The sequence below is a fragment of the Marmota flaviventris genome, chromosome 17 (genome assembly GCF_047511675.1).
Source record: "Marmota flaviventris isolate mMarFla1 chromosome 17, mMarFla1.hap1, whole genome shotgun sequence".
In the NCBI taxonomy this organism is placed as follows: domain Eukaryota; kingdom Metazoa; phylum Chordata; class Mammalia; order Rodentia; family Sciuridae; genus Marmota; species Marmota flaviventris.
The window spans coordinates 18,752,092-18,779,025 of record NC_092514.1 but is presented as its reverse complement, the minus strand read 5'-3'; the positions used below and the strand labels follow the sequence as shown (position 1 = coordinate 18,779,025).

Genomic DNA, 26,934 nt, shown 5'->3' with positions numbered 1-26,934 from the left:
TATCTCCAGCCCCACCCCAGGCAGAACCTCTCTGTCATCAACACCCCACCCAACCCCACCCCCAGTGGGATGTTTGTGACAACCTGAGAATGTACATGGCACATTATCATGACCCAGAATCTGCAGTTTACATTCAGGTTCACTGTTGGTATTGTATATCCTTGGGTTTGGACAAAGGTGTGATGACAGATGTCCATCATTATAGTATTCTAAGGAGAAGTTCACGGCCCTTAATTATCTGTTCCACCTATTCACCCCCCTCCCCGCCCCCAGTGTTTTTGAATTTGGCTGCTGATGTGGGTTTATCAGGCACTCAGAAACGACACTATTTGTTTTACCTTTTTAAAGGCAGCACCCTCATTTACTAGATTGACTTGGGACTGCAGATACTAGGAACCAGTTTTTTTTCGTAGGAAGGGGCTTGGAACACAACTTTCCTAGAACCTCAATTCTATTTATGAGAATTTCTCTTAGTCACGTTTTGGTTTTATGAATTGACAGTGGCTGGGTGTGGACTTCTTGGAAAAACTAAAGTTGATGGGATATCATCATTTCTTGGCCTGAGCCCTTGGCATTCTTATCAGAACAGTTTATCTGAATGGGGAGAACCACTTCAGCCTCCAAGCAAGGCTAACTTTACAGATGAAAAAGCTGAGACTGAGAAATTTGGAACCTTGGTCAAGGGGACATGCCAATAAGAAGCTAAAATCCTCACACACACACAAATAACTAGTCTCTTAAAAAAATCAACAGTAAATATATCTGTTATATCAAAATTTTTAAGTCCCTGTTGACCATTTTCTCATTTCAATAATATTTTCCCCAGAATAGTATCTAAACAAGGATTTGGATAGCCTCAGGCCTTTATTAGTTAGATTTTTGTTGGAAGGGGAAGCACAAGGGAATTTTAGGGTCTGGCTGAACTGTGGTATATTGCAGTGATTGTCACATAATTATATGCATTTGTCAAAATTCTTAGACACCAAGAATAACTTTTACTATATGTAAGTTAAAATGTTAAAGTTTTAAAAAGAAGGGGGGAAAAAAACTTTGTTGCAATTCCAAAATTATGGGATATTTCTGCAACTAAGTAGGGAAATCTTTCTCCTAATTTTTAAAATTTCATTTTGCTACCTATGGATTTCCAAGAATCATCTGTTATCTCAATAGATGCTGAAAAAGTATTCAATAAAATACAAGCCCCTCTTCAGGTTCATAACACTAGAAAAAACTAGGAATCATATAAGATCATATCTCCCAATGGAAGAGCCAAAAGGAGGGGGCTGAACAGTCCCCTTTCCTTTCTCAATTCCTCTCACTTGGGTTGGAAGACTGGACCAACCCCATTTCAAAGTGGGTGTGCATGCTCTTCTCCCTGAAGTTCATTAACTTACATCATCTGTTTTGCGTAAATGTCTGGGCATCTGTTTGACTGTAGTGAGTTAGGTTACGCCCATTTCAATAATCTCCCCTTTTATTGTTGTGTAATTGACCAGTTCAAACAATAAGTTCAATTGCTGGACTCTAGGAGTGGGGGTGTCACCCAAGGAAAGGAAGAAGCAAAGAAAGAAAATCAGGGCAGCATTTGGAACTAGAAAATATCAGAATTAGAGGACTCTTTGGAACTTCTCTGGTTCTTTCTTATTCCCTCCTCCATAAGGCTTAAGATTGGTTTTGAACAGTCTGCTTTTAGCTGCAGCACAGAGGAGCCCAACCAAGACCTGGTGAACTCTGTGTTTCTAAAAGCCTTAGACAAGCATTCCCAGGAAAACAGACCTAGCTTCTGGGCTGATTTCTCCAGTCCGGAGAGAGAGAGGGCCCAGACCAGTTTCTCTCTGACTGGAGGCTGGAATTTTAATCCTCAAATATGATTAGACCACTCTCCTTACCCTCCCTGCCTCAAGATTATAACCATTTTTTTTAACATTAAATCTTAGTTTCATCATTTTTTAAAAATATTTTTTTAGTTGTAGATGGACATAACTTTATTTATTTGTTTATATGTGGTGCTGAGGATGGAATCCAATGCCTCACATGTGCTAGGCAAGCGCTCTACCACTGAGCCATACCCCAGCCCAATCATGAGATTTTTTTTTTTTTCTTCTTCCCCTTTCTGGGTGTTGGGGATTGAACTCAGAGCCTTATATGAACTAGGCAGGCAAGCACTGTACCACTGAGCTACACCCCCCAGCCCTTAAGGGATTTTTTTTTTTTAAATTGTTTTAAGTTGTAAATGGACATAATACCTTTCTTTCATTTATTCTTATGTGGTGCTGAGGATGGAACCCAGTGGCTTGCATGGCTAGGCAAGCACTCTACCACTGAGCTACAACCCCAGCCCCTAGAATTTTTTTAAAAGAATTTAATTTTAATCCACAAGCTTTGACAAAGGCATAAATGAGATAATCTAATACTAGCATTACTCTTCACCTGTTTTTCTTTGTTCTGCTTCAGGTGATGTGGTCTAACTTTTGGTGATGAAAGGATAAGATGCAATTGTTAGGATTTCTTTATCGCACAAGTAGACGTGGGCTTATCCTGTTTCTAATTCCTTTGTCTTTTTTTTTTTCTTTTTGGCAGTACTAGGGCTTAAACACAGGGACACTTTGCCATGGAGCTACATCCCCCACCCTTTTTTATTTTATCTTGAGACGATTGCTCAATTGCCCACGCTGGCCTTGAATGTATGATCCTCCTGCCTCAGCCTCCCAAATATAGATGTGCACCCAATCATTCTGTTTTTCTGGTACCCTGATTGTGCTTGATAACCAACTGAGGTAAGCTTGTGTGCTTGTGCATCTGTATGTGTGTTTTAGAGGCAAGAAACATCTTTTAATTCTCTTTGTGTTAAACCTGATTGTGTATTATGTTCTTGTGTCTGCAGTTTGTAGACCATAGGATTTATGCTCTCATGTCTTTGTGATCTACTATTAGATGAGAGTGGGATCCTTCTCCAGCTTTAGTTCTGAGCCTTTGACTCAAAAAAGAATTCCTACATTAACTAAACAAGTTTTAGTTGTGTTCACAGTTTGGCCTCCATAATGCCCTCTGTGACCCACACAGTGTCTCCACTGACATGGGTACAAATATCAGTGGAATAAATGCCCAACCAGCAGATTCCAGGCCCGCAGACTAATGGTTTCCAGTCTTGGATGCACATTAGAATCATAAAAGATTCTGTGTTGGGCCCCACTCACTGAGGGCCTGATTCATTGTGCCTAGGGTGGGGCCCAGGCCTCTACTTGTTGAAAGCACCTTAGGTGGTTCTAATACACAACCAGAGTTGAGACCTTCTGACCTAGACTGTGCACATGGCTTTCTTATAAGCATCATCAAACCGGTTGAAAGCCTGAAGGGCTCCCTCCAGACTCACCTGGCTGAGGATCCTGCTGTAGGTTTTCCTGGAAGTTCACTGTGCTTATCTTTCCTAGGCCTTGACGGTCTGCCTCACCCTTTAGGTTTAATGGAAGAAGGGCATCTTTTCTGCTTTCTGTCCCCCCTACATTCAGTGGTGGGCATGCATCTGCGTAGTGTCTCCTAGGCTGTCCTAGGGGACTCTTCTTATAGTTTGTGAGCAATGTGTCCTTCTTAGCCTTGGACTGGAGATGCTGTCGTTCCCCATGAGCCAGTGGTATGTGACAGGTTTCTGTCCTTGCAAAGAGGCATCCCTTCTTGCCCCCTGTGGCAAAGAGGTAATTTTCCGGGCCCCATAAAATGCAGTTAACAGTGGGACTATGTGAACCTAAGAGGTTTATTGTTTTGAAATATGATTCATATTTGAACAATTGAGATCAGCAGTGATCTGGTTAGCACTGAAATAGCTACTATTAAGATCCTAATCTATGAATCAGAGAAAAAAAAAAGATACTGGTGTCTATTTAAAGAAAGAATAGGTGTGTAGGTCTACGTGCTCTTGGTCATACTGGGAAGAAAATAAAGAGGGCTGAGAGGGAGACTGTCCTAATGGATGGATGGAGCTGCATTGGAGAGCTGACTCTTAAGTCCCAGCTCTTTGACTTGTAGGCTCCAAAACAGTCACCCACTAACTATGCTCTAGCCTTAGTTCCCTCATTAGCCAATTGAGGATTAGTACCTACCTCAAAGGTTTTTTTTTTGGCAAAGGATTAAATCAGATAATGCATGTGAAAGTTTCTTTGCAAGCTCCAAAGTACTCTATAATTATTAGCTGTGACTATTCATTTGAGAAACTGGCTTTTTAAAAATGAGCAGCTCAATTAACCTTCATGGTGTGCTCTTCCCACAGGCCAGCCTGGGGCTGAAGCAACTGCTGGGGTTGTGGGATGGGCATACAGGCCTGCCTGGGAGCCTTCACCACATCCTTCACCACATCTCATCTGTCAGCCACATCCTCATCCTTTCCCCTCTGAGCCACCGTTGAACTTGGTGAGGTCACTAAGCAGGAGGACAAGGAAGTATGACCAGAGAAGGGGAAGAGGAGACAGTGGGCTCAGGAAGCAATGGAAAGGACTTTGCCCTGGGGTTTGCTGGTGGCTGTGGGGTGGGGGATGGGGAGAGAAGAGCAGTTCAAGAGGAAAATAGGTAACTGCTTATAACTTCTTGAAGGTTCTGTGCCAGGAGCTTCTCAGGCCATGCCGTGTTCCGGACTTGGTGTAACACAGATTCTCTCCTTGACCAAACTTTCATCAGACTACTGAACCTTCTTCTAGGCCCATCTGTGCATTTCCTTGTAAAATCCAGTTTTAGCAAAGAACCCTGCTAAATCCCTTTATCAAGAACGACACCCGCCCCCATCTGATCACCCTCAATATCTGATTGGCTCTTTATCCTCCACTGTCCCCAGGTGATGTCTGGTTATCCAGTCTACAACAAGAATCTCCTTACCCTGGATGTTTCCACCTAGTTATTTGCAGTATACTGATCCCCAACCCCGCTCCTTGATTCTGCATTCCTACTCAGTGCCCATGCTGCATTTGAAATTGAGACCCATTTCTCTCCTTGCACCACCAGGTTCTGTTGTAGGACTCCATTGCTGGGCTCTGTTGCTGTGGTTTTTATTCTTATCATGATGGACCTGAATAAAATCTTCCTTGTCAGTGATTTAAGTAGTGCCATCAAGTAATTTTTTTCTTTAACAGAAGAATCCCTAGGGATGTGCTGGGGAGATGTTGGGCTCCATCTGATCCCAGTACCCACTACAGATGAGCCCTTGGAAGCCTGTGGAGAGGGCACAGGAGTCATTTGGTAATGGAGAAACCAGTTGTGTATCTTATTTCTCAACTGCTGCTTGTTGGTCTCCAGGCACACTGAGGGGAGAGCAGCCCCAGAGCCCCCAAGTCCTGAGGCTGCCTGAGTATTTTCTGACACATGTCGACACATTCCAGACCACTGTGGAGAGAGGGGTCCTCTAGAGGTGATACTCCCGAATAGTCTGGGGACCAGCCGGCACGCTAGCCCAGTAGATCTGCCCACAGCTCAGGGAGTCTTATTTATGGCTAATCTCCTATTTCCTTTTTACTAGTCCTATACTGGTCTCTTGTTCACAAAAGTTGCGCCATTTTGTTTGGTTACACCAGATCCTTCTGTAGGAATGTTACGGCAATGCAGGCAGAGAGGTTCAGAGATGATCGTGGACTCAAGGCAGGCTGAGAACAGGCTCTAATATTCCTGTACCTAGCTTCTTTGAGGAACCAAACCTCCCTGTTGGCTCCTCTGTGGGGCAGAACCAATGAGGGACTGGTCCCCTCTGGGCAGTTCTTGCTTCCTTACAGCCTTGCCAGAATGCTGTTAGCGGGACACATTGACCACAGTTTCCTAGCACTGTCAATCTACCAGGCTGGGTACCGAGGTTAACTTCTCTAGTCCTCTCCAAAACCCTAGAAGAGGGACGCCATCCTTGGTCTCATTGTCCAGATGAGAAAACTGTGGTATGAACCAGCTAAGTAACCCATCCAAGGATCACAGGCCTCAGTAAATGGTGGTACCAAGAGCCGCACCTGGAGGCCAGACTGCAGAATCCATAAGGTCAGACAGATCTATCCTTCCACAATCGCTCTGGGGAATTTGGAGGGCTGGATTTCTTTCAAAGCAAGGGGATAACATTTTAATTCTGAATATTAACCTCTCATAGACCCTCCAATTGAAGACGGCTTAGTACAGGGAAGAAACCTGGCCTTTATCTGGATTGACCTGCTTTATAGACACATGCAAAAGAAGCTGAGAGAAGGGACTCTTTAATCCTTGATCACATTAGCCTGATGACACTGCTTCATTAATCTAAGTGGCTAATAGGCAAAGTGGGTCAATCCAGCTTTAATATCCACCAGACATGGCCACAGAGCTGCGGCGACAGTCTCCCTTAAGGACAAAGTGCTCTTCCTCTGAACTCTCTCTTGGCAGTGTTCTGGAAGAAGGGACTCACCCTCTCCAGGGAACTTCCCTTTCTGGCCCATGTGATAAATAGTTTATATCATCATTTTTATAAATGTGCTCAAACTGTATCTCAGTGGGTTAGGATGGCTTAAAGCTAGAAGTTTAGAATGTTCTACTGATAAGTAAATATTTGGTAAAGATGATGTGGAAATTGTGTGGGTTCTTTTTTCTTTTTCCACTCCAGGGCCCAGGTGTGACAATCAATCAGAAGTCTCTGTCCCATAGCTAAAAGGTGATTTTAAGTCTGATCAAAAAAAAAAAATTTTTTTTTTTTTTTTGGTACCAGGGATTGAACCCAGGGCGTTTAACACTGAGCCACATCTCCAGTTCTTTTTAATATTTTATTTAGATATAGGGTCTCGCTGAGTTACTTAGCGCCTTGCTAAGTTGCTGAGGCTGGCTTTGAACTCACAATCCTCCTGCCTCAGCCATCCTGAGTCACTGGGATTGCAGGTGTGTACCACTGTGCCCAGCTTGTGACCCATATTTAATGCCCAGTTAATTGTTGCACTTGATTTTTTTGGTACACTTATTTTTTATATTGACACATCAGCACACACACATTGATGTTTAATTTTGGCTCTACCACCTCCATAAACAGGGTATTGAGCAACTTAATGATAATAACAGTACTGGCATCTGATATTTACCAAGCAGATACCAGACATGGTAATGTATGTCAGATATATTTTAAGCATATTATGATTATTATTTAAATTTTATTAAACTTCCATGCAATAGGTGTTGTTATCTCCATCTTTACAAGTGAGGAAAAGAGGCCCAGAAAAGTTTAATCATTCAAGGTTACACAGCTTTAAGTGGCAGAGCCAAGATTTGAACCTGGACAGTCTGACTTCCAAGCCCACATTCTTTAACTGTAAAGCTAAACCACTCCAGCTCTGCAATCCTCATTTACTTTTCTTAACAACTGGATGAGGTAGACAGAATTATTCCCATTTTGCATAATAGGATACCAGTGCTTAGAGAGATTAAATAACTTGTCTCCTGATCACACAGCTAATAAGTGTTGGAGACAGAGGGATTCAAACCCCAGCCCATTTATAAGGATGTACTCTTTTTTTGTTTGTTTGTTTTTTTTTTTTTAAGAATTTAACCTTTATTTATTTGTTGTTTATTCGTTTTTACGTGATGCTGAGGATCGAACCCAGGGCGCCACCTGACCACGGCAGGCACTCTACCACTGAGCCACAACCCTAGCCCTGACATACTCTTAATCATTTATATTTCCAAATAGGACTTTCCAATAACCCAGATCACTTAACTATTCATTTTTCAGCATATATTTAGTAGACAACTGTTGTCATTCTAAGAACCATGTTAGATGGTAGGGAAATAACAGAGGAGGGGACCAGATATGCATACAGCCCCCACCTTCATGGAGCTTTTGAAGGCAAACATCTGGATGTCTCTTGTCAGAGGAGGACATCTCACCCAGTGTTCTTTCTCTCTCTCTATCCTCCTGTGGGTAAGAATATGTCTTTTGATAGAGACACACTGGCACATACACACATACATATCCCACCTTCTGAGGTGTAGCAGAAACTTATGACATAGGATATGTGTCATCCTTCTCCCCATCCCAGGGTTTCCTGGTTCCTTTCTCCAATTCTCCCACCATATCCTTGCTCACCTTGAGCCTCTTCCTCCAGATTTACTTGAAAACATTCTACAAAAAGAATAACAGCATCCACAGACTCCTAAATTCTACATTCAGGACTCAGTCTATCCACGGTTTCACAGAAACCATTGCATAGTCACGTAACAGCATTTCTGTAACAACAAAAATGTTGCAAACCATTATTTTATAAGATCAGCTAAATTCATGTACCTTTTGACTTGCTGTCTTATAACCAGGGCCTGACACCAGTGATTTGTGCAATCAGTGTAATTGTGACTTGGTGTCACAAAACTGCTTTATGACCCAAATCCCATGGCCTATGTCTCTGTACTGTTCCTTACAGGTTGTATCAGTATTGTTTCCTGCTTGAGTTTGCTGTGATAGATATCTTCCAAGTTTTTTTTTTTTCCTTAAAGTGTTTTTGGAAGTTTCTAGAATTGTGCCTAGGGGATTTTCTCATAGGTATTTGTATCAGTTTATACTTGCCTGATTTCACCTGATTTTTTTGTTATTGTTGTTGCTTTGCTGTTTTTCAGAGCAAAGGTATTTGTCCCCAGGCCATCGGTACAAACTGGCCTGATCCAGGGACCTTTGCTTTCTAAAAAACTAATGGAACATTTGCCTGGGCTTGGTGAATGTGTTTTGTTGGGAACTCAAGGCTAAGGAAATTTCTGAGTCCCAGGTGCTGCTTTTTAGGAAAGGCACATCCAGAGGCCAAGGCTTTTTTGTTTTGACATCAACTCTTTGGGGGCAATCTGAAACCTGGGTACCCTGAAAAATAAGGCACAGGTGACACCCTTAGAGGGATCTTAGAGGAAAAACATACTTTGCATGAGAATGTCTTCCCATTTCAGGCAGAGAGTATGTGGCTTCCAAACTTCCCACGGGGAGTTGATGGACCTTTAGCTCTAAATGTTGCTTGCAGTTTGCATTTTTATGTCTCTGCCATCACCCCCTTTAATAAGAGATGGCCAAGATTGGAAGCATTGATCTTGAGAGGTGGGGCTCAAGAGGGGTGCGCCACCTTCTGACCCTAGATTGCTCTGTTTGCTTTCCACAGGGACCTGATGCCCAGGACCCTGGACGGGCAGATCACCATGGAGAAGACGCCCAGCTACTTTGTCACGCGGGAGGCGCCCGCGCGCATCTCGGCCATGTCCAAGGACACCAAGCTCATCGTGGTGGTGCGCGACCCGGTGACCAGGGCCATCTCGGACTACACGCAGACGCTCTCCAAGCGGCCCGACATCCCCACCTTCGAGAGCTTGACGTTCAAAAACAGGAGCACGGGCCTCATCGACACGTCGTGGAGCGCCATCCAGATCGGCATCTACGCCAAGCACCTGGAGCACTGGCTGCGCCACTTCCCCATCGGCCAGATGCTCTTCGTGAGCGGCGAGCGGCTCATCAGCGACCCGGCCGGCGAGCTGGGCCGCGTGCAGGACTTCCTGGGCCTCAAGCGCATCATCACCGACAAGCACTTCTACTTCAACAAGACCAAGGGCTTCCCCTGCCTGAAGAAGGCCGAGGGCAGCAGCAAACCCCACTGCCTGGGCAAGACCAAGGGCAGGACCCACCCCGAGATCGCCCAGGAGGTGGTGCAGAGGCTGCGCGAGTTCTACCGGCCCTTCAACTTGAAGTTCTACCAGATGACCGGGCACGACTTCGGCTGGGATTGAACGGACCCGGGCGGTGTCATTTAACCATGTGGCTTATATATTGAGAGAGAGATTATATGTATGTAAAATGTACAGAAATCTATTTTATAATAATTTATTTTTAATTCATAAGCAATTAATTCACTAAGCTGCCTAGCCACACTCTTTTTTAGAGAGTCAGCTTCATGATCTGTTAACATTCCAAAGTGTTTAACTCTTGAGATTTTGTTCGAGTCCTCACAATTGATGGTGCTTCCATTTTGTTTCTCCCCCACCTCCCCCCATTATATTTAAAAAGAAGAAAAGCACAACTTGAGATTTTTGTTGTTACGGGTATCCAGCCTTCAATGGCTGTCCCCTCGTGTCTTGGGTTTCACGGTCCAGCTTCTGCGACTCATCCTGCCCAGTGTACCTCCTAGGAGCGCTGAGTTGCCTCCATTCTGAAGGTCAGACCTCACCTAGCGGCTTCCCTCCCTGATGTGGTTTTATTCCCAAGGATTCCAAAACACCGCACTAAGGTGCCTCCCCACCTCCACTCAGCACACGGGGGAATCGCCACGCTGTAAAGGGACATCACATCCTTTTAGAGTCTGAATGACAGGGACCATTTACTTTAACTTTCGATGTTGAAGGCCGGCCCTGTGTCCCCTTCTGCCCCATTCCTTGGTCCATTAACCACCTTGAAGTGTATGCACATGCTAGCCCTTCTTTCCCAGGTCACATGTAGTGACATGCTTGGGTGCTGCTTTAAAAATAAAGATGATCTCTTCTAATCTGCATGAGAGTGCCCATGCTCCTTTCTCCAGGCAGATAGTTCTGCTGCGACACACCAAAGAATCCCATAGGCTTTTGAAGCCACTGGCACAAACCCAGGGCCTGGGTGTCAAGACCCATGAAGGTCAAGTGTATCCCTCACTGTCAGCCAAGGTGTGGCAAGGTACAGAACTGTCCAGTGTTGGATCATAGGTCAAAGCCTCAATAGGGCAAAAAGATTCCAAAATGATAGGCAATCTGGCAGAGGAAAAAATCCCTAGCACTGGAGCTTGATATCTCTTTGGAATTCTTAGCTCATCCCAGTATGACAACATGGTCTGAAGACAATGACCAAACTGCAGGAATCCAGAGTGTCTTTTGTAAGGACATGTTGGGAAAGCTGGCTCCAAGTTGCCTGTGGATTCTTGAGCCTGACACTTGTTCAGCCATCCCTTGTTTTAGCCAGGTCTTGGCAGAAGGGTTGGGGCATTGTTACTATGGTGTAAAAGGCTTTCTCTATAACTCTGTGTTGGCACAGTAGTTGGGGGATCCTTTGTTATGACTAGCCAGTGGGTAACCATATAGCAATATCACATAACAACATATGTAGTTCCTCCTCAATTTCCTAAATCCAGAGTCCTTCTACCACAAAGGAACGGTTGTTATATTTACATCAAGGAATATGTAAGAAGACACTCACATTGTCAAAATGGCTTGATATTTACAAAGGATTTCTTTGTATATTTTATGGGATAACCTGCCAGATCCAAGTCAGAAAAGCTGTATGAAAAGACAAGCTGTATGGAAACCAACCAGAGATGTCCCTGGGCTTTAAGTGACATCTTGATCATCTGGCTTTGTATTTGTCCATGAATTTTAGCCCAACTATAGCCTGCATTTAGGGCGACCCCAGAATCATAGCATAATTCTCCACTCTTGCTGTTTGAGCGTGAAAAACACCTGCATCAGGGTGTTAATTGGTTGTGCATTTTTCTGTTTGGAAGGCTCATTTGAAATCAAAGTGAGAACACTTCTTTTCAGTTACAGCATAACCTCTCTTGACCTTAAAGGCAGTATGCAAGTCCTTCACCTAGTCCTGCCCCATCGGCCTTCCGGACACTCTTATGGTCTGACATGACTCACCATGGAGATTGCAGAAAAGTTCAGAGAAAGGTATGCCACAAAACTGTACCAAAATATGTATGAACTTTTCCTTTCCCTTCGGGTCCCTGCCCTCTTTCCAAACAGGACGATTTTTAATTAAGTTGTTTATCCCCTGCTTTCAAATAAGAATGAAACAGGAAGTTTTCAGATAGGAGGGTCATTTAGTCATGAACACTGAAGTGGGTCAAAATTCTATTCTGGGTCAAGTCCTTGAATCCAAACAGATGTCGATAATCAGTACTGATGGAGTAGGGTAAGTTTTTTCTATGTGAGACAAATAAATCAAATGTCATATGCATCTCTTCATAGGACTCTGATAGCTTGTAGTTCCTGGCTGATCGGGATGCAGCTTCTGCCCCCAGGTTACACCACATCACGTGATAGTTACTATAGGACCCGCATGTCTTCTTCTTAGGGAAGTTAGGCAACACGGAAAATTAAGCCTTGGGTTTCTTCCTGTTCTAGCCATCTGCAAGGCCACCACGCTTAACTTTTTAGCTGCTAGAAGAAAAAAATACCATTTCATGTTTAGGCAATTTGTCCCAGCATATGTTTGGTTTTCTTCCAATTTATAGAAAAAGCTCTGGTATTCATCCAAGTATTTTATTTCTCTCAGTTTTGTTTTGTTTTTTTTTCTCACTAAAAAAAAAATAAATAAAAAGGTTAACAAGAAATTGGAAATTTTTAAAAATTATTTCTACCTTTCCAATGTTTTCTTTGAGGCGTTTGTGTACAGTAGTCTATTAACTTAAAAGGTGGTACCTGGAAAGATATTTTAGGTATAAGGATTATGGAATAAAATTTTAATTGGATGACAGAAGAGCAGAAATTGTCTTTTTCATGGGATTCTTTGGGGGAGTCATTTTGAGTGACTTAAATTTTAGACCTTTGGAGAACACAGTTGCAGGTCCTAGCAGGATATTCTCATAAGAAAGGAAAATGGAAGGTTCTAATAAACTAGAATGATTTTAGTAAGTATCTGAAATGCTGATTCAGAAGTCCATGTCATTTCCCTTTTGTTTTTCAGGAAGAATGGTTAATAAAACTTAAAGGTGTGGTTAGATTTTTTTTTTTCAGTTTTGTAACATTAATTTATGACTGAGTTACATTCAGCCCAGTAATCTAAAAAAATACTGAACAAATTCTAGCAGTATGTCTTCTATAACCTGGATGTTAGAATAGCCAATATGTACAAAAAAAAATTAAATCAAGTATTTTGTCCTATGTATAACACAAATTAATTTTACACAGAGAAAGATGTTTCTAGGAAAATGAAATTCTGGTAATTCATACTATTTCTTTGTATGAACAAATAAAATATATTTTACCAACTTGTGGGTACTTTTATGTTTTATAATGGGTTGAAGATGGAAAAGGTACAATATTTTATTCAATAACTGATCACACATGTGCATGCATACACATACACACAAAGTAATTCTCAGGCAGGTTGATTTTTTTTTCAGATTATAAAGGACTCAATTCAATAACCAATAAATCCACAAGTACTTGGGATGAAATTTTTTTTCTTTCCGTTTTTTTTTTTTTTTGCAAATGGCTCTGGACATAAGATAGGGTAAGAGGAGCCCTGAACCCTGGAGGAGCTTAAACCTAGCCCCCCACCCGCCAAGTGGTATCTGTTACATGGGATTCCAAGAAGACTAAAGCGACTATGTGTCAAGTTTTTCAGAGCCACATATTCAGGCCAAGATGGATGCATGTAGGCAGCCAAATGTCACACAACAGGTGTGATATGAGCAAGCACCTAAGGCTGGATGGCACTGTATAATAGCATCTGCAGTGTTCTCCTGTTGTATGGAGATCCTCTGTGAGGTCGAGACAGAGAGGGATCTGAACAAGACAATCTGTATCTTGAGTTGATCTCTTAACAACCTTCTGTTTTCTTTTGATACATCACCTGTACACATGTATGATTATTATTGACTACTTTAGATGTTTGTTTCACTTTTTTTTTTTTTTTTTTTTGGTACCAGGGATTGAAGCCAGGGGCACTTAACCACTGAGTCACATCCCCAGACCTTTATATTTTTTATTTTGAGACAAGAGTCTCACTGAGTTGCTTAGAGCCTCACTAATTTGCTGAGGCTGGCTTTGAACTCACAATCCTTCTGCCTCAGCCTCTTGAGCCACTGGGATTGTAGGTGTGTGCCATCATGCCCAGCTCTGCTTCATTTTATTTGACTGAATTTCAAAAGGATGTGTTACAATTTTAGTGAATAAAAAAAACATGATCTCTTGCTATAAAAGTAGGTCTTCATAAAAGAAAAAATAAGTGCAACAAAAACAAAGCAATGCTATACATTTCTAGCTGGAGAGAATAACTAAAGCCACATTAGTCTTTGCCTTGGGCTCAATGCTGCTGGCAAAAGTTGTGCTGAGAATTGCATCTTGTCGTAAAGAATGAAAGAATTGAAGAAGTCCGACCTGCTCAGTGTTGCTTAGGGTTGAGCCCGTGCATGCATTAAATCTGAGCACCCTCTTCCCCCAAATCATTTCCAGTAGCATTTAGAGCTCTTGCACTTTGGGAAACTGTGTTTTGTGTGACCTGCAGCAGCCTCAAACATCTTGTGTTGATGGCATCTCTTATTTGCATCAAAAGGACACATCTAGAGATTGACAACCACCACCTAGGTTTGTGCAAGTAACCCTAGGATACTTACATAACAATAAAATCATATAACCAGTCATGGCTCAAAAACTTTTCCTGTCACTAATTGACACAAGTATGATAGTTAATTGGAGCATTGCTCATTTTTTTTTTTTTGGTGTGGGGGCGGTACTGGGGATTGAACCCAGAAGTTCTCTACCACTGTGTTACATCCTCAGTTCATTTAAAAAAAAAAATGGTTTTGAAGGGGCTGAGGATGTGGCTTGGTGATAAAGTGCTTGCCTAGCATGTGCAAGGCCCTGGGTTCAATCCCTAACATCATCCAAAAAACCCCCAGTTAATTATAAAAAATGAAAAAAATGAGTCTGTGAGACAGGGCTTATTAAATTGCTGGAGTTGACCTTGAACTTGTGATCCTCCTCCCTCAGCTTCTCAAGTGGCTGGGATTACAGGCCTGCAATCTAAATTAGGTTCTCCTCTTATATCAGTCCAGAATATTCAATCCCCTTCCTTGAGAGCACTTGCCACATTTTGTAGTTACATATGTATTTGTGTGTTTGATATACTTTTTGCAGCCATCGTCTACAATTTGCACGATAAAAATGATCATAGTTCCTTTTAATGAACACAGTATTTTTGCTGGAACCTAAGAATTACATAATTATCTGTTGAATGAAGAATAAGGGGTTTGGATTTTATCCTGAGGGCAAAAGGATAAAGAGTTTTAAACAGATGAGTGACAAGATAGTTTCAAATGGAAGGAAATAAAGTGATATTTTAAAAGCTATTTTTTAAATGGGGTATAGTATGTCTTAAGAGTTTTTCTTACGGTTTTGAAACAGTAAGGATCTTGGATTTTGAAAAGAGAAGGCTTTGGGCTTAAGTCTGGATGAGAAAGGAAAGATAAAAGTGTACGTACTGGGGACTGGGTATGTAGCTCAGTAAGAGACATCGGCCTAGCTTGCATGAGGGCCTGTGTTTCATCCCCAGAACTGCAAAGAACAGGGAAGAAGTATATGTACTAAAAAATAGGTAAAACATGACTTGCTTGGGGAGAGGAAAAGTAAATGAAGGGATTTAAATGTTCTTGAAGTGATAGTGGTAGGCCTTCAGGAAGACCTAGAGAAAAAGACAAGGAGACAAAGTTGTTTCGAGAATGTTCTCTGGGGATGGCCAGGTCTCAATGGGAAAACAGGAACATTCCCTATGGAGGAACGGGGAGTGCTCAGGATATGTATTAGTTTCTGCCAGCTGCTTTAACAAAATATCTCAAATTGAGCAGCATACAACAACATAAATTTACTGTCTCATAGTTTTGGAAGCCAGACATCTGAAATCAAGGTGTTGGTAGGGACACGTTACCCCCAAAGCTCCTAGAGTCCCTCCTTACCTTTTCTAGCTTCTAGGACCCTCAGGCATTCATTGACTTATGGCATAATTTTTTTTTTTTTTTTTAATGAGAGAGTGAGAGAGAGAGAATTTTTTTTAACATTTATTCTTTAGATTTCGGCAGACACAACATCTTTGTTTGTATGTGGTGCTGAGGATCGAACCCAGACCGCGCTACCGCTTGAGCCACATCCCCAGCCCATAAAAATTTCATTCTTGGCCTTTGCCTTCCTATGACTTCTTCCATCCATTCTGGTCACATGACATTCTCTTCCCTATATGGGCCTGGATCCAAATTTTAAATTTTTTTTATAAGGACATCAAAAGGACACATCCTTTTGAAATTCAGTCAAATAAGAATAAAGCAGAGCTGGGCATGATGGCATACACCTGCAATCCCAGCAGCTCAAGAGGCTGAGGCAGGAGGATTGTGAGTTCAAAGCCAACATCCAGACAGATTGGATGTGGGTTCCTCTTAACGACCTCATCTTAATTTAATCACAACTGCAAAGACTCCACTTCCAAATAAGGTCACAAACTTAGGTGTTGGGGGTGCTGGTGCTTCAACATATTTTGGGGTGGGGGGCATAATTCAACCTACACAGCAAGGCTGACACTCAACATAAGCAGTTATTTGGAGGTGCCCTAAATGCCTTCCCATGTTCAACCCCAAAGCATTTCTGAACTGCTGGAGGCATTGAGACCCTTTAGAAAGGGCCTATCAGAGACCTCAGCTCTGCCCATGGGAACGAAAGGAGGTCTTGGAGAATTGTGTGAGAGGAAAGTGAAACATCACAACGGACCCGGAGGAGACGCTAACCTCCAAAGGGAAAGACAAGCATGGAGATCCTGCGGTTATGTCCTAGTTGTTTTATTTGGCTATGAAAGACAAGCAGGAACTGGAAAGGCTGTGGAACTTGGGAGAAGCTCAAGTTAGAAGCAGATTAGCACTTGAGGCAGATGATGGTAGCTGGTGTGAGGAATGGACCAAAGAGTTGGGAGGAGAGGCAAAGGGGTCCCTCAGAGTCCGAACCAGATGAGGGGTGATGGCAAGCAGGATACCGAAGTGGGTTGGAGATGGAGGAAAAGTCCATGGATTTGGGAACCACAGAGAGCACACACTGAAGGAACTAAGGGACAGAGGCACCAAAGACAAACAGGTTTATGACTTAAACCCTTGGGTGGATATTGAGGCTAAAGGTTAGGAAAGGAACAAGGAGGAACCTGTTGTGGCAGAAACTCAGACATTAAGAGTAAGAGCCTAGATGGGGTGGTGGCCAGGGAAGGGTTTCGATCTGATGACTATCCCCGGCTTTTCCAGTTGTCTTGCTTTTCCAAATGTCCCAATGTGGGTACCATCCGAATAGTATGAGCTTCTTAGGTGTCTGGGAACCTGGAGGGTCTGGTGTACTGTTGGGAGCTAGAGAAAATCAGCCTAGTGGGATTTTTTTTTTTGGGGGGGTTTTAAAAATAATTGGAGGTCATATTTCCTCTCTAATTAAAGACTACCCTGGACTTTAATCATCTAGGAATCTGTGTTAGGCAGCTTTCCATTCCTGTAACAAAATACCTGAAATGATCAACTTATAAAGATGAAAGGTTCGTTTTGCGTTCACAGTTTCAGTTCATGATCAATCGATCCCATTTGCTCTTGGACCTGTGGTGAGGCAGCACAGCATGGTGGCACTGCCCAGTGCTCCTCTGCAGGGTGGGTGTTTACTCCATGAGGGCTGGTGAGGCCCTGCCCCATGGCACTGGGGGACCGGCTTCCAGCCAGGGAGCTTCCCCAGTCCCTGCCCATGAGCCCCTCCACATCTCTCACTCTTGCTTTTCACCTCCCACCACTAAGGGAGCTGTGGGGAGTGCTGTGAACAGGAAGGTCACAGCTGCCCAGGTGTGAAGATAGGATGCAAATGTGAAGCAACCTATGCCTTTAAAGGTGGAAAGTGCTAAGCCAGGATCTCAGTCCCTATTCGGAAGCATTTCGATCTTTCCCACGTGGGCACTTTTGATGGACTCTCCCTTTACCCTTTATCAATTACAGCCTAGCTCAAATTCTACTTCTTTTTAGATTCATTTTGGAACATTAAAGTATACACACTTGTTTTTTAACATCTGCTGCAGGTTTTCCCTGTACTGTACTTTTTAGCCTTTTGTGATTGTATTAGTCAAAGTTCACCAGCAAATACAAGAATCAGTGGTGCGTTATATAAATATATTTATCTGTATGCAGATCTATATATACACATATCTGCATATATAGAAATGCACCTCTTTTATAGATCCACAAACATCCATCCCTCAGTATCCATGAGGGTTTGGTTCCAGTTCAGTTCACTTTGTGGATTCCAAAATCTGTGCATGTACAAGTCCCTTCTATAAAATGGTATATTATTTGTATTTAACCTAGGCATATCCTCCCATATGCTTTAAATCATCTTGAGGTTAATTAGAATACTTAATACACTGTAAATGCTATTTTAACAGAGGGACTGTATTGTTTGGGGAATAATGACAAGAAAAACATCTGTCCATGTTCAGTACAGATTTAATTTTCTAAAAATACTTTAAATCCGCAGTTGTTTGAATCCTGTGAAATCTGTGGGTAGGAAGGGCTGACTATATATAGAAAGAGATTTATTATAAAGTATTGACTCACGTGAGTCTGGAGGCTGAGAAATCCTACGATCCGCCATCTGTAAGCTGCAAGCCCAGGAAGGCTACTGTGTTTACTTACAGCTTAAACTTGAAGGTCCAAGAATTCCCAGTTTGAGTTACACCCAATTGGATGTAAATCACGTGAGAGCAAGGACCTTATTTTGCTCAGTGTTGGTTACTTAGAACCTACACAGTACCTGGAACGTAGTAGGCCCTTAAGGTTTGTGCTATGTGTTTGAATGTTTACCGGACTATTCCGGGTCATTTGAGGTGTTCCCTTCTCTGCTAGGAGATTATCAGCTTCTCCATGCAGACATTCAACACCAACAATGACAGTGACTATAGTTACAGAGGGCTTCCTCTGAATTAGGCAGTGTGCTGAATACACATGTCATCTTATTTAATGGTCCAAAATTCTCACCAGGGAAGCAGTCTTATCATCCCCATTTATGGAGACAGATGCCATCGCTCAGAAAAACTAAGTCACTTGCCCAAGGTCACACAGTAAGAAGGCATGATTCAGAGCCGTGATGGAGAGCCCTGGCCAGATTCTTATTCCCAAAACCACAGATTCCCACATGTCTGTTCATAGACGTATTCAGCGGATCAACCATGGTTCTGGCATTAAAAAAAAAAAAAAAAAATCATTTGCCAATCTTAAAGAAATCGGAGATTTTTTACAGGACTGTGTAGAATCCTTATTACCATATTATAGGCAAACTGAAGTCTGAGGTTGGCAAAGTAGATACCTAAAGGGGTTACCCTGTTTCCAGGGAGCTGAGCAAGGATGTAGATGTCAGGCGAATTCTGAAGTCTATATTCTTTTGAGTAGGATCCTTTGCCTCAACTTTTAAAAAAAATATTTTTAATAGAGGTCTTTTACTGCATAATTATAATGCCACAAATTGCTTTTATAATCTGTAGATCCAGTTTCTGTAGATGGATTACTTTAAGATCTTACTATCAGCCTGCTAAGCTGTCTTTTTCAGAGACATAGAGACACCCCAAAATGTTCTGACATGCTTGCTTTTAACTGTTGTGACTTGCTGAATCAAAGCAGCTGGAGTTAAAAACAAGGTCACTGTCATTTCCTTAAAGGTTAACTCATCTTTTTTTCCCTCCTTCCCCTCAAATACACTGAGGATTTAACCCAGGGCTTGTGTTTGCTCAACAAGCACTCTGCCACTGAGCTACCTTCTCAGCCTTTTTAATTTTCATTCTGAGACAGAGGTCTTGCTAAGTGGCAGAGGCTGATCTCTAATTTGTGATCCTTCTCTCTCGGCTTTTTTGAGTAAGTGGGATTACAGGCCTGCACCACCATGCCTTTCAGATTAACGATCTTTCCGGGTTTGAGATACCAAACAAGCAACACCTGACTCATCCAAACCCTGTGGCTGTATTTTGTTACCAAAGAAATTTGAGATTCCAACAAGAGACCCGTTCTCCCGAATAACAAAGTGGATGGGGAAATGTGTGCATACAGATTTCATCTTGTAACCCAAGCCCAGAGCGGCACCCAGATTTGCCTTCTGTACATGATTCCAGGTAGTGCAAACATAAGGCAGTTCTTTTCTATTTACCCACCATTTGTCAACCCTCAGAGCCTCTTTTTTTCTTTTCAAGTTGTCCATGGATGTGATTGAAGTCCCTCCGCAGGGTTCCCCGCTGGACCTTGGCAATGGCTGATCCCTTCAGAGTGATGTCAACATTCTCTGGAATGCCAACGGGCCTGAGATTGGTTTGCTGAGATTGCCGAGATTAGTCTTCATGCCTGCAGCGGATGCTGCAGAGCATGTCTCTGCCTCAACTTTTAAAGCAAATGTGGACCATGTATTCCTGGGGCCAGGTGTCCAGTCCTCAGGTGACCTGCTCCTTTGTGGGCGGTTCACCTGTTCCTGTGCCCCACTCCGTTCTCCCTGGGTCTTGTGGGCTGTGCTGCTACTCTGTGGAGCAATACTGTGATTATGAAACCCGTTCCAACTCTTTACAAGCCTCGTAGACATCTTTTCATGTTGCCTGGTGTTCTGTGAATGGACTAGAAGGTATTATGTAGAGGATGAAAATAAACAAGTCTCTGAAAAAATAAATTGTGATCGGAAGAGTTTGTAAAAATTCCCATTTTTCGTCATCTCTATCATCCCCAGTTCCAAAGTTGGTGAAATAACATTTCAAGATGTCATCGGAAACTTGGCCTGGCTACACAGTGATTGAGCTGGAAGGCCTGACAGATGGAGTACTTAGCTTGGAATTTATGAATCCAAAGCTTTAAAAGTTAACCCAAGAAAGTTTTTTTTTAAGTACTACTATTTCCACCTAATTAAGGACTGTCATACAATCATGATTTATTTACAGCTATCCTTCATGTATAAAGTAGAATGATCCAAGTTTAAAAAAAAAAAAAGCCTAATGATTTTTGTGCATTAACTCAATCAAGGGCATTTCTAAAAATAATATCTTTTCCTTCTGGATAAAAAAAAATTAATATCTACTCATGATATGAAGTTTAGGAATTACAGAAAAATATACTGAAAACATAAAACCACTTGATTCCTACTACCTGGAAATAATCATGCTGAACACAGTAATATTTTCTTCTTTTTTTTTTTTTTTGCATGTATAGTTGTATATATATATATATATTTACATGTGAACATTATTAAACTGGAAAAATATAGTTTTGGATTCTGTTTCATTTATCATCTAACCTTACATTGTGAATCATTATCCTTTATTGATACACATTCTTAGAAAACTTAATTTTTGTTTTGACTTTGAGATAGTTCATGTTATGGATGTCTCATAACTTGTTTCATCTTTTCCATGTTATTGGAAATTCTAGATATTCCCATATTAAAACCAAGTTTTAAAGAAAACCTTGTAGTTCTATTTTGGGTTATTTTCTTAGTCTAAATGTAAATAAAATCAGTAGCATGAATACAGATTCTAAGTTTGTCACCTCCATGGAGAATTCGAGTAATGGTGTTCTGTTCTGTAGCAATAATTATAGGGGGGAGAAATGGTATTCTATAATATCAAGTTAAAAAAGTAGAATGCAAAATTGTATTTTCATGGCTATTTCAATTATTTAAACACATAGGAAATTTTGGATGGTTATGTCGGTGATTGCCTCTGAGTGGTAAATTGTCTTTCTTACTACATTAGATTTAAACTTTTAAATAATAAGTATTCCTGTGGTCAGTCTTTCTGACCCAGTCCCTACATGATACTTTATATGCCACCATAATACACAAGTCTCACCTCTATTGGTGCATCCCACCAGCTTCTTTTATTTTTAATTTTAATTTTTACATTTTTATTTTTAATTTACTCTTTTGTTTGCTCTTTTGAGTTTTTTTAATCAAACTAATACATGCCAATTAATGCTTTGAGACTTATAACCCAAATGGCTACCTTCTCCCTTCCTTCTCAGAAACATTTAGTTTCAGCACATTTTTTTTTTTGTGTGTGAATTGTTTTACATTTCAAATCCTTTAAGTTCTTTCGATGACAAATGACCCTGAGATCCCATTTTATCAGAGTGAACACAAATTACTGCTGAAGTCTCAACGGATTCTTAACATTATTCATGTCAAAAAAAAATTTTTCAAGGTAAGTTAAAATGAGCTTTTCTCAAGCTGAGTGGATGGCCAAGATCAGGTCAATCCATGATTAAGCACCATTTAACTTTAAAGAGAAAAAAGCACAGCGTTGTGTGTGATTCCGTCAAAGACTTGAAGCAATGCTACCTTTTAAAATGTCTTACCGAATACATTTATTTGGGAGATGTGTTTGACCAACCTTATTCTGGACAATGGTTGTAGAACAATGGAGAAACTCTGTATGCAAAGGAGAGAGATCACACAGTGAGGTCAGAAGCCAGACGGATTCAGGGACCATGCTCAGCCTTCTGTGCAAGCCCACTTCTCATGAGAACTAACTGGGGTTCCATGAGAACTACATTAATCCTTTCTGATGGCACCCCCTGATGACCTAACACCCTTCACTCTGAAAGACCCCACTGCCTCAACATCACCACGTTGGGGACCAAGCTTCCCGCATGGGAAACTTTCAGGGACACACTCAAAACCTATCTACCCCATAGCAGCGACAATGGAATATCCTTCGGCCTTAAAAAGGAAGGAAATTTTAAATCATGCTGTAACATGGAGGAACTTGATGACATTATGAAAACATTCCCAGTGTTTCCCCAACACTTTGATCATAGAATCCTTTTCCTCTCTGTGTGGAGTATTTTGAAGTTTTAGGATCCTATTCAGGTAAGACTCAGTATGGTATAGTACAGATAATTTCTCAAAGTTTTTTTTTTTTAATGCTACAAAGTTTGGGGGGGATCTAAACTGAAAATTTGAACACTCTCCAGGTGGTTGCAACAAGAAGAAAAACAATAACGCCTAATATTGAGTCCATACTTTATATCACTTTTTAAAGAGATAATTTTATTCATCTTCATTTTTCAGATGAGTGCATGGGGGCTATAAACATGTATTAATTTCTCCAAATCATTTGGCTGGTAATTAGTAGCATCAGGATTTTTAGCTGTCATATAATAAATACATTCCTAATTCTTGCCACACGTACTTGCTTCCTGTTTCAATATGAGATATCTCTTCTGCACATGGTAGTTTCCTTCCTTGCTTCTCTGAATGTTGCTACACAGCCAGAAAGTCCCTCACCAGAGGTCAAACAGATTGGTGCAGCCCGATGTTGAACTTTCAGCTTCTAAAACTGCAAACTACATAAACTACTTTTTCCTTATAAAGAAGTTTCCAGTCTCATGTATTTTGTTATAGCTACAGAAAATGAACTGAGACATATACATATACCACATTTTGTTTCTTCACTCATTTGTTGGTGGACCCTTAGGTGACTTCCACCTTTTAGCTGGGGTGAATAATGCTGCTCTGGATGTGGGTGTATAAATGTCTAAGTCTTAGCTTTCAATGAGCTTGCCTATCTACACTTAAATATTCATTTGCATGGTTGACACAGGGAAATTTTCCCCTGAAGTTGAGAAGCTCAGAGGCATATGGTTCTCCCCTGATTCACAAACTACGGTTGGAAGTGGATTACTTTGGGGTAGAAACTCTCTAGAGTTTACATGGGGCTAAGGGTCTTTGCTTCTCCCTTATAAGTACAGGCATCATGAGGACCTTTTCTCCTAATGACTCCCCAGAGTGCCTGATGTTACAGGCAATGGTGCAGTAATGGGGGTTCTGGTCGGAATGTTATGGCTGACCTCTGCCACCTCCCTCCTAAATGGTTATAAAAATGGGAGTGTGTGTGTGGGTGAAGGATTATTGTTACCTTAATTATTTTCCAGTCTTGAGAAATTAATCAGTGTCCTATTGATTGTTTACGTTAGGGCCATGCAAGAACCCAGCACAGCCAGCTTGTCCAGCTGTTCACAGATGTTGAAAAGGGCCATCCAGCAAATCAAAGAGCCTCGTGAAGAGTGAAGCTGAGGATATTTTCCTAATGATGTGGAACTATTCAAAAGTGAACTATTTTTTTTTTACTTCCAATTGAGTCTAATCCATGACCTTTATTTGCTTAGAAACAAGAGAGTTAAAAAGAAAAAAAAAATGCTTTGCCTACCGGACCCTTTTGAAAATGGTGGCTTTCTTCTTGGATGAAGTGAATGGTTCTGTTCCCTGAAGAATACAGCCAACATGGCAAGACCTAGATTTTTGGAGACTGCTTTATTTGGTTCTGTGAATAAACAGCATCAAATTCTTTTGTAAAAATCGGGAGATACGATGCATGCTCAAATTTCTTTCTTTTTTTCTTTTTTAAATTCCTCTTACAGGCTTGCTCATGCCCATGATTTCACACCATCCATGAGAAAATGATTTGCTGCACACCATTCCCAGATGAGTCATGGTGAGAAAGTATTCACTTGTCCATCCATCCAACAAATACCTGTCAAAAATCTAGCAGTACCTCCTTTGGGCTCACCCCTAAGCTGGGCATGGGCTGAGGAATGTGCATGCAGGTGGTTAATTGTGAGGTAACTCCAGAAAGCAAGGGTGAGAAGGGAAAAGTGAGACAAAGAAGGAAGGAGATCACTTTAATGAGTGGGACTCTGCCCTGCTGTGGATATTCTGAAAAACCATGTGGATCATGTAGCATTGCCCAAGTAGGGAAGGTTAGCATTTATCTTCACCCTTCTAACTTGAGACTTGGTGCTGGAGGCATGAACCTGCTTGCATCTCTCTAGTAAATGCCTACTAAAACTAAGCAACCCACGGCAGGAGTGCTTCTGTTGCAGGTGAACTCAGAGGTGGTTCAAGGTGACATGGGGCTGGATATTGTCAGCATCCTAATGGTGCTTGTGTCTGGGATGAGATAGCGAAGCACAAAGTAGATACTGTTGTAGCAGAGAGATATCTGCTCTCCTGTGTTCACGGCAGCATCCTTCACAATAGCCAGGGCAGAATCAGCCAAGGTGAGCACCCGGAATGAACAGCTGAGGAGGAGATGGTACATATGTACAATGGAATATTATTCAGCCACAAAAGAATGAGATCCTGTCATCTGCAGCAACAAGGATGGAACTGGAGGACATCACGTTAAGTGAAAGAAGCCGGGCACAGAAAGACCAATGCCGCGTGTTCTCATTCACTTGGGGAAGCTACAGAAGCTGATCCCACAGGAGTAGAGAGTGGAATAGTGATCACTAGCGGCAAGGAAAGGTAGGGAGGAAAGGGACAGATAGAAATAATGGGTAGCATAATATAGATGGAGAGGAGAAATTAGTTCTAGTGCTCCAGGCTACAGTGTGACGCTCTGTTCTGTGCTATGTAGACTATAACCTGTGACAATTCATGGTATTTTTCAAAATAGCTAGAAGAGACTGAAGGCTCCTAATACATAGAAATGATAAATATTTGAGGAGACAAAAAGATACTATGCTGATTTGATCATGATCACTGTATACATGTATCAAAATATTGTACCACATCCCATAGATATGTACAGATATTATGTAACAACTAAAACTAAAATTAAAACTGAATACCAACTCTGTTCTCATCTATGAAAGGAGACAGACTTTAAACAAAGAAACAGACAGTTGTTAAAATATTGACAAATGTTACATAAGAGAAGGTCAGGGTAAGTGCATAATGGGGGAGACTGAACACTTCCAGGGATTAAGGTTATTTCAATTTCCAAATAGTGGAATATTAGTATGATTTATTGAGCATTTATTTATGTGTTGGAAGAGAAGTTTTAAATTTGGTATTGTGGCTAATGCATGTGAATTTTTGTGGTCACCTGTAAAGGACAGGATCATGCATACGTGTGTATGTAAAGGCACAAAGGTAAACATATTTCTCATGGTTGAAATTATGCCAAATACACAGTTTTGCATCTGATTTTTATTTAATATTACTTTCTCATATCTTGAGTACAATCCTGGGTATGAATTTTTAAACATTCTTTGGTAGAAACTTATAAAATTGCAACATCTGGGTTAAAAGGATTGCATATTTTTGGGCTTTTCATTAATGCCATCAGATTACTTTAAAAAATTAAATTATAGATACAAATTTCTTTAAAAGCTGTTCAAACTCTTGGGCTTATATTGATCCATCTGTTTCATTAAAATTAAATTTTGCTATATATTCATATTTTATATTTTCATTATTGGGAAAAGAGAATGAAAAATATCAGCGAATATCTGCTAGATACTTCACCAACACTTTTTTTTTTTGAACATAGATTTAACTGAAAGAGTAGAATATTAAAGCATTTTCTCTCATCTTTTTGGCAAGTCCCTAGTTTTTTTTGTTTTGTTTTGTTTTGTTTTGTTTTGAGGTCACTGAAGTTGAGCCTTGTCTGAGTCTACGTGGGAAAACACATATACCTGTGTCTACGTGGCCTCTGTCACACCGGACAGGCACATTCTCCAAATTTTGCCTTCTACTCTTGGTATAGGTAGATTTTTCTTCTTTGATTTTTTTTTAAACTAGGAATTTGGTGTGGGGGTGGGGGCTTCACCTCCTTCAGAATGGCCCATTTATATTCGAGAGGAGATAATTTCTGAAGACATAATAATATACTCCAAGTGCGGATCCCTTAGGGAGGCATTTTTTGTTTTGTTTTGTAAACAAAAATTAGAAAGTATTTGTTTTTGAAACAGAATGTGCTTCAACTCCAAAGATGGTAAGTATGGCATGAGGGGCTGCTTCCTCAAATGTGACTATTTTTTTTTTTTTTTATGAACTAAAAACCGCCATTGACCCTTCCTGGTACAAGCTGGGACTGTACTCTCAGATCAGAAGCAGAAATGGAAGGACAGGAGGCCTTGAACCCCCCCTCTGCTGGTCCTCATTTATTTACCTATTCGGGTCAGGTTGACCGTTGGAACCTATGAGTCAATGAGGTCGAAAGGTGAATCAATGCAAGTTAAACAAGTCACTTGCTTTAAGGAGAAAAAAATAAATAAATAAAAGCAACCTTTTTTTTTCCCCCCTTTAACTGCTCAATTGACTCAATGAAATCCTCCCCTCTTCCTCTCCTTCTGTGTTTGTGCCCTGCTGATGGTCAGTGGAGGAGGCCGAGAGACAGAGTGGTGACACAGACAAAAGAGCAAGATAACACTTGAAGTT

At 41.3% G+C, this 26,934-nt stretch overlaps 1 protein-coding gene across 1 annotated transcript in view; it reads left to right on the top strand.

Moving 5' to 3' along the window:
• The window catches only part of LOC114108399 (heparan sulfate glucosamine 3-O-sulfotransferase 3B1), a 41,042-nt gene extending 28,597 nt beyond the window's left edge, over nt 1–12,445 (top strand). Inside the window, exon 2 of the mRNA XM_027956013.2 lies at nt 9,111–12,445. Coding sequence (XP_027811814.1) covers nt 9,111–9,729 — 619 coding nt within the window. The 3' untranslated portion in view covers nt 9,730–12,445. The remainder of the gene's footprint in view (nt 1–9,110) is intronic.
• Nucleotides 12,446–26,934: the final 14,489 nt, after the last annotated feature.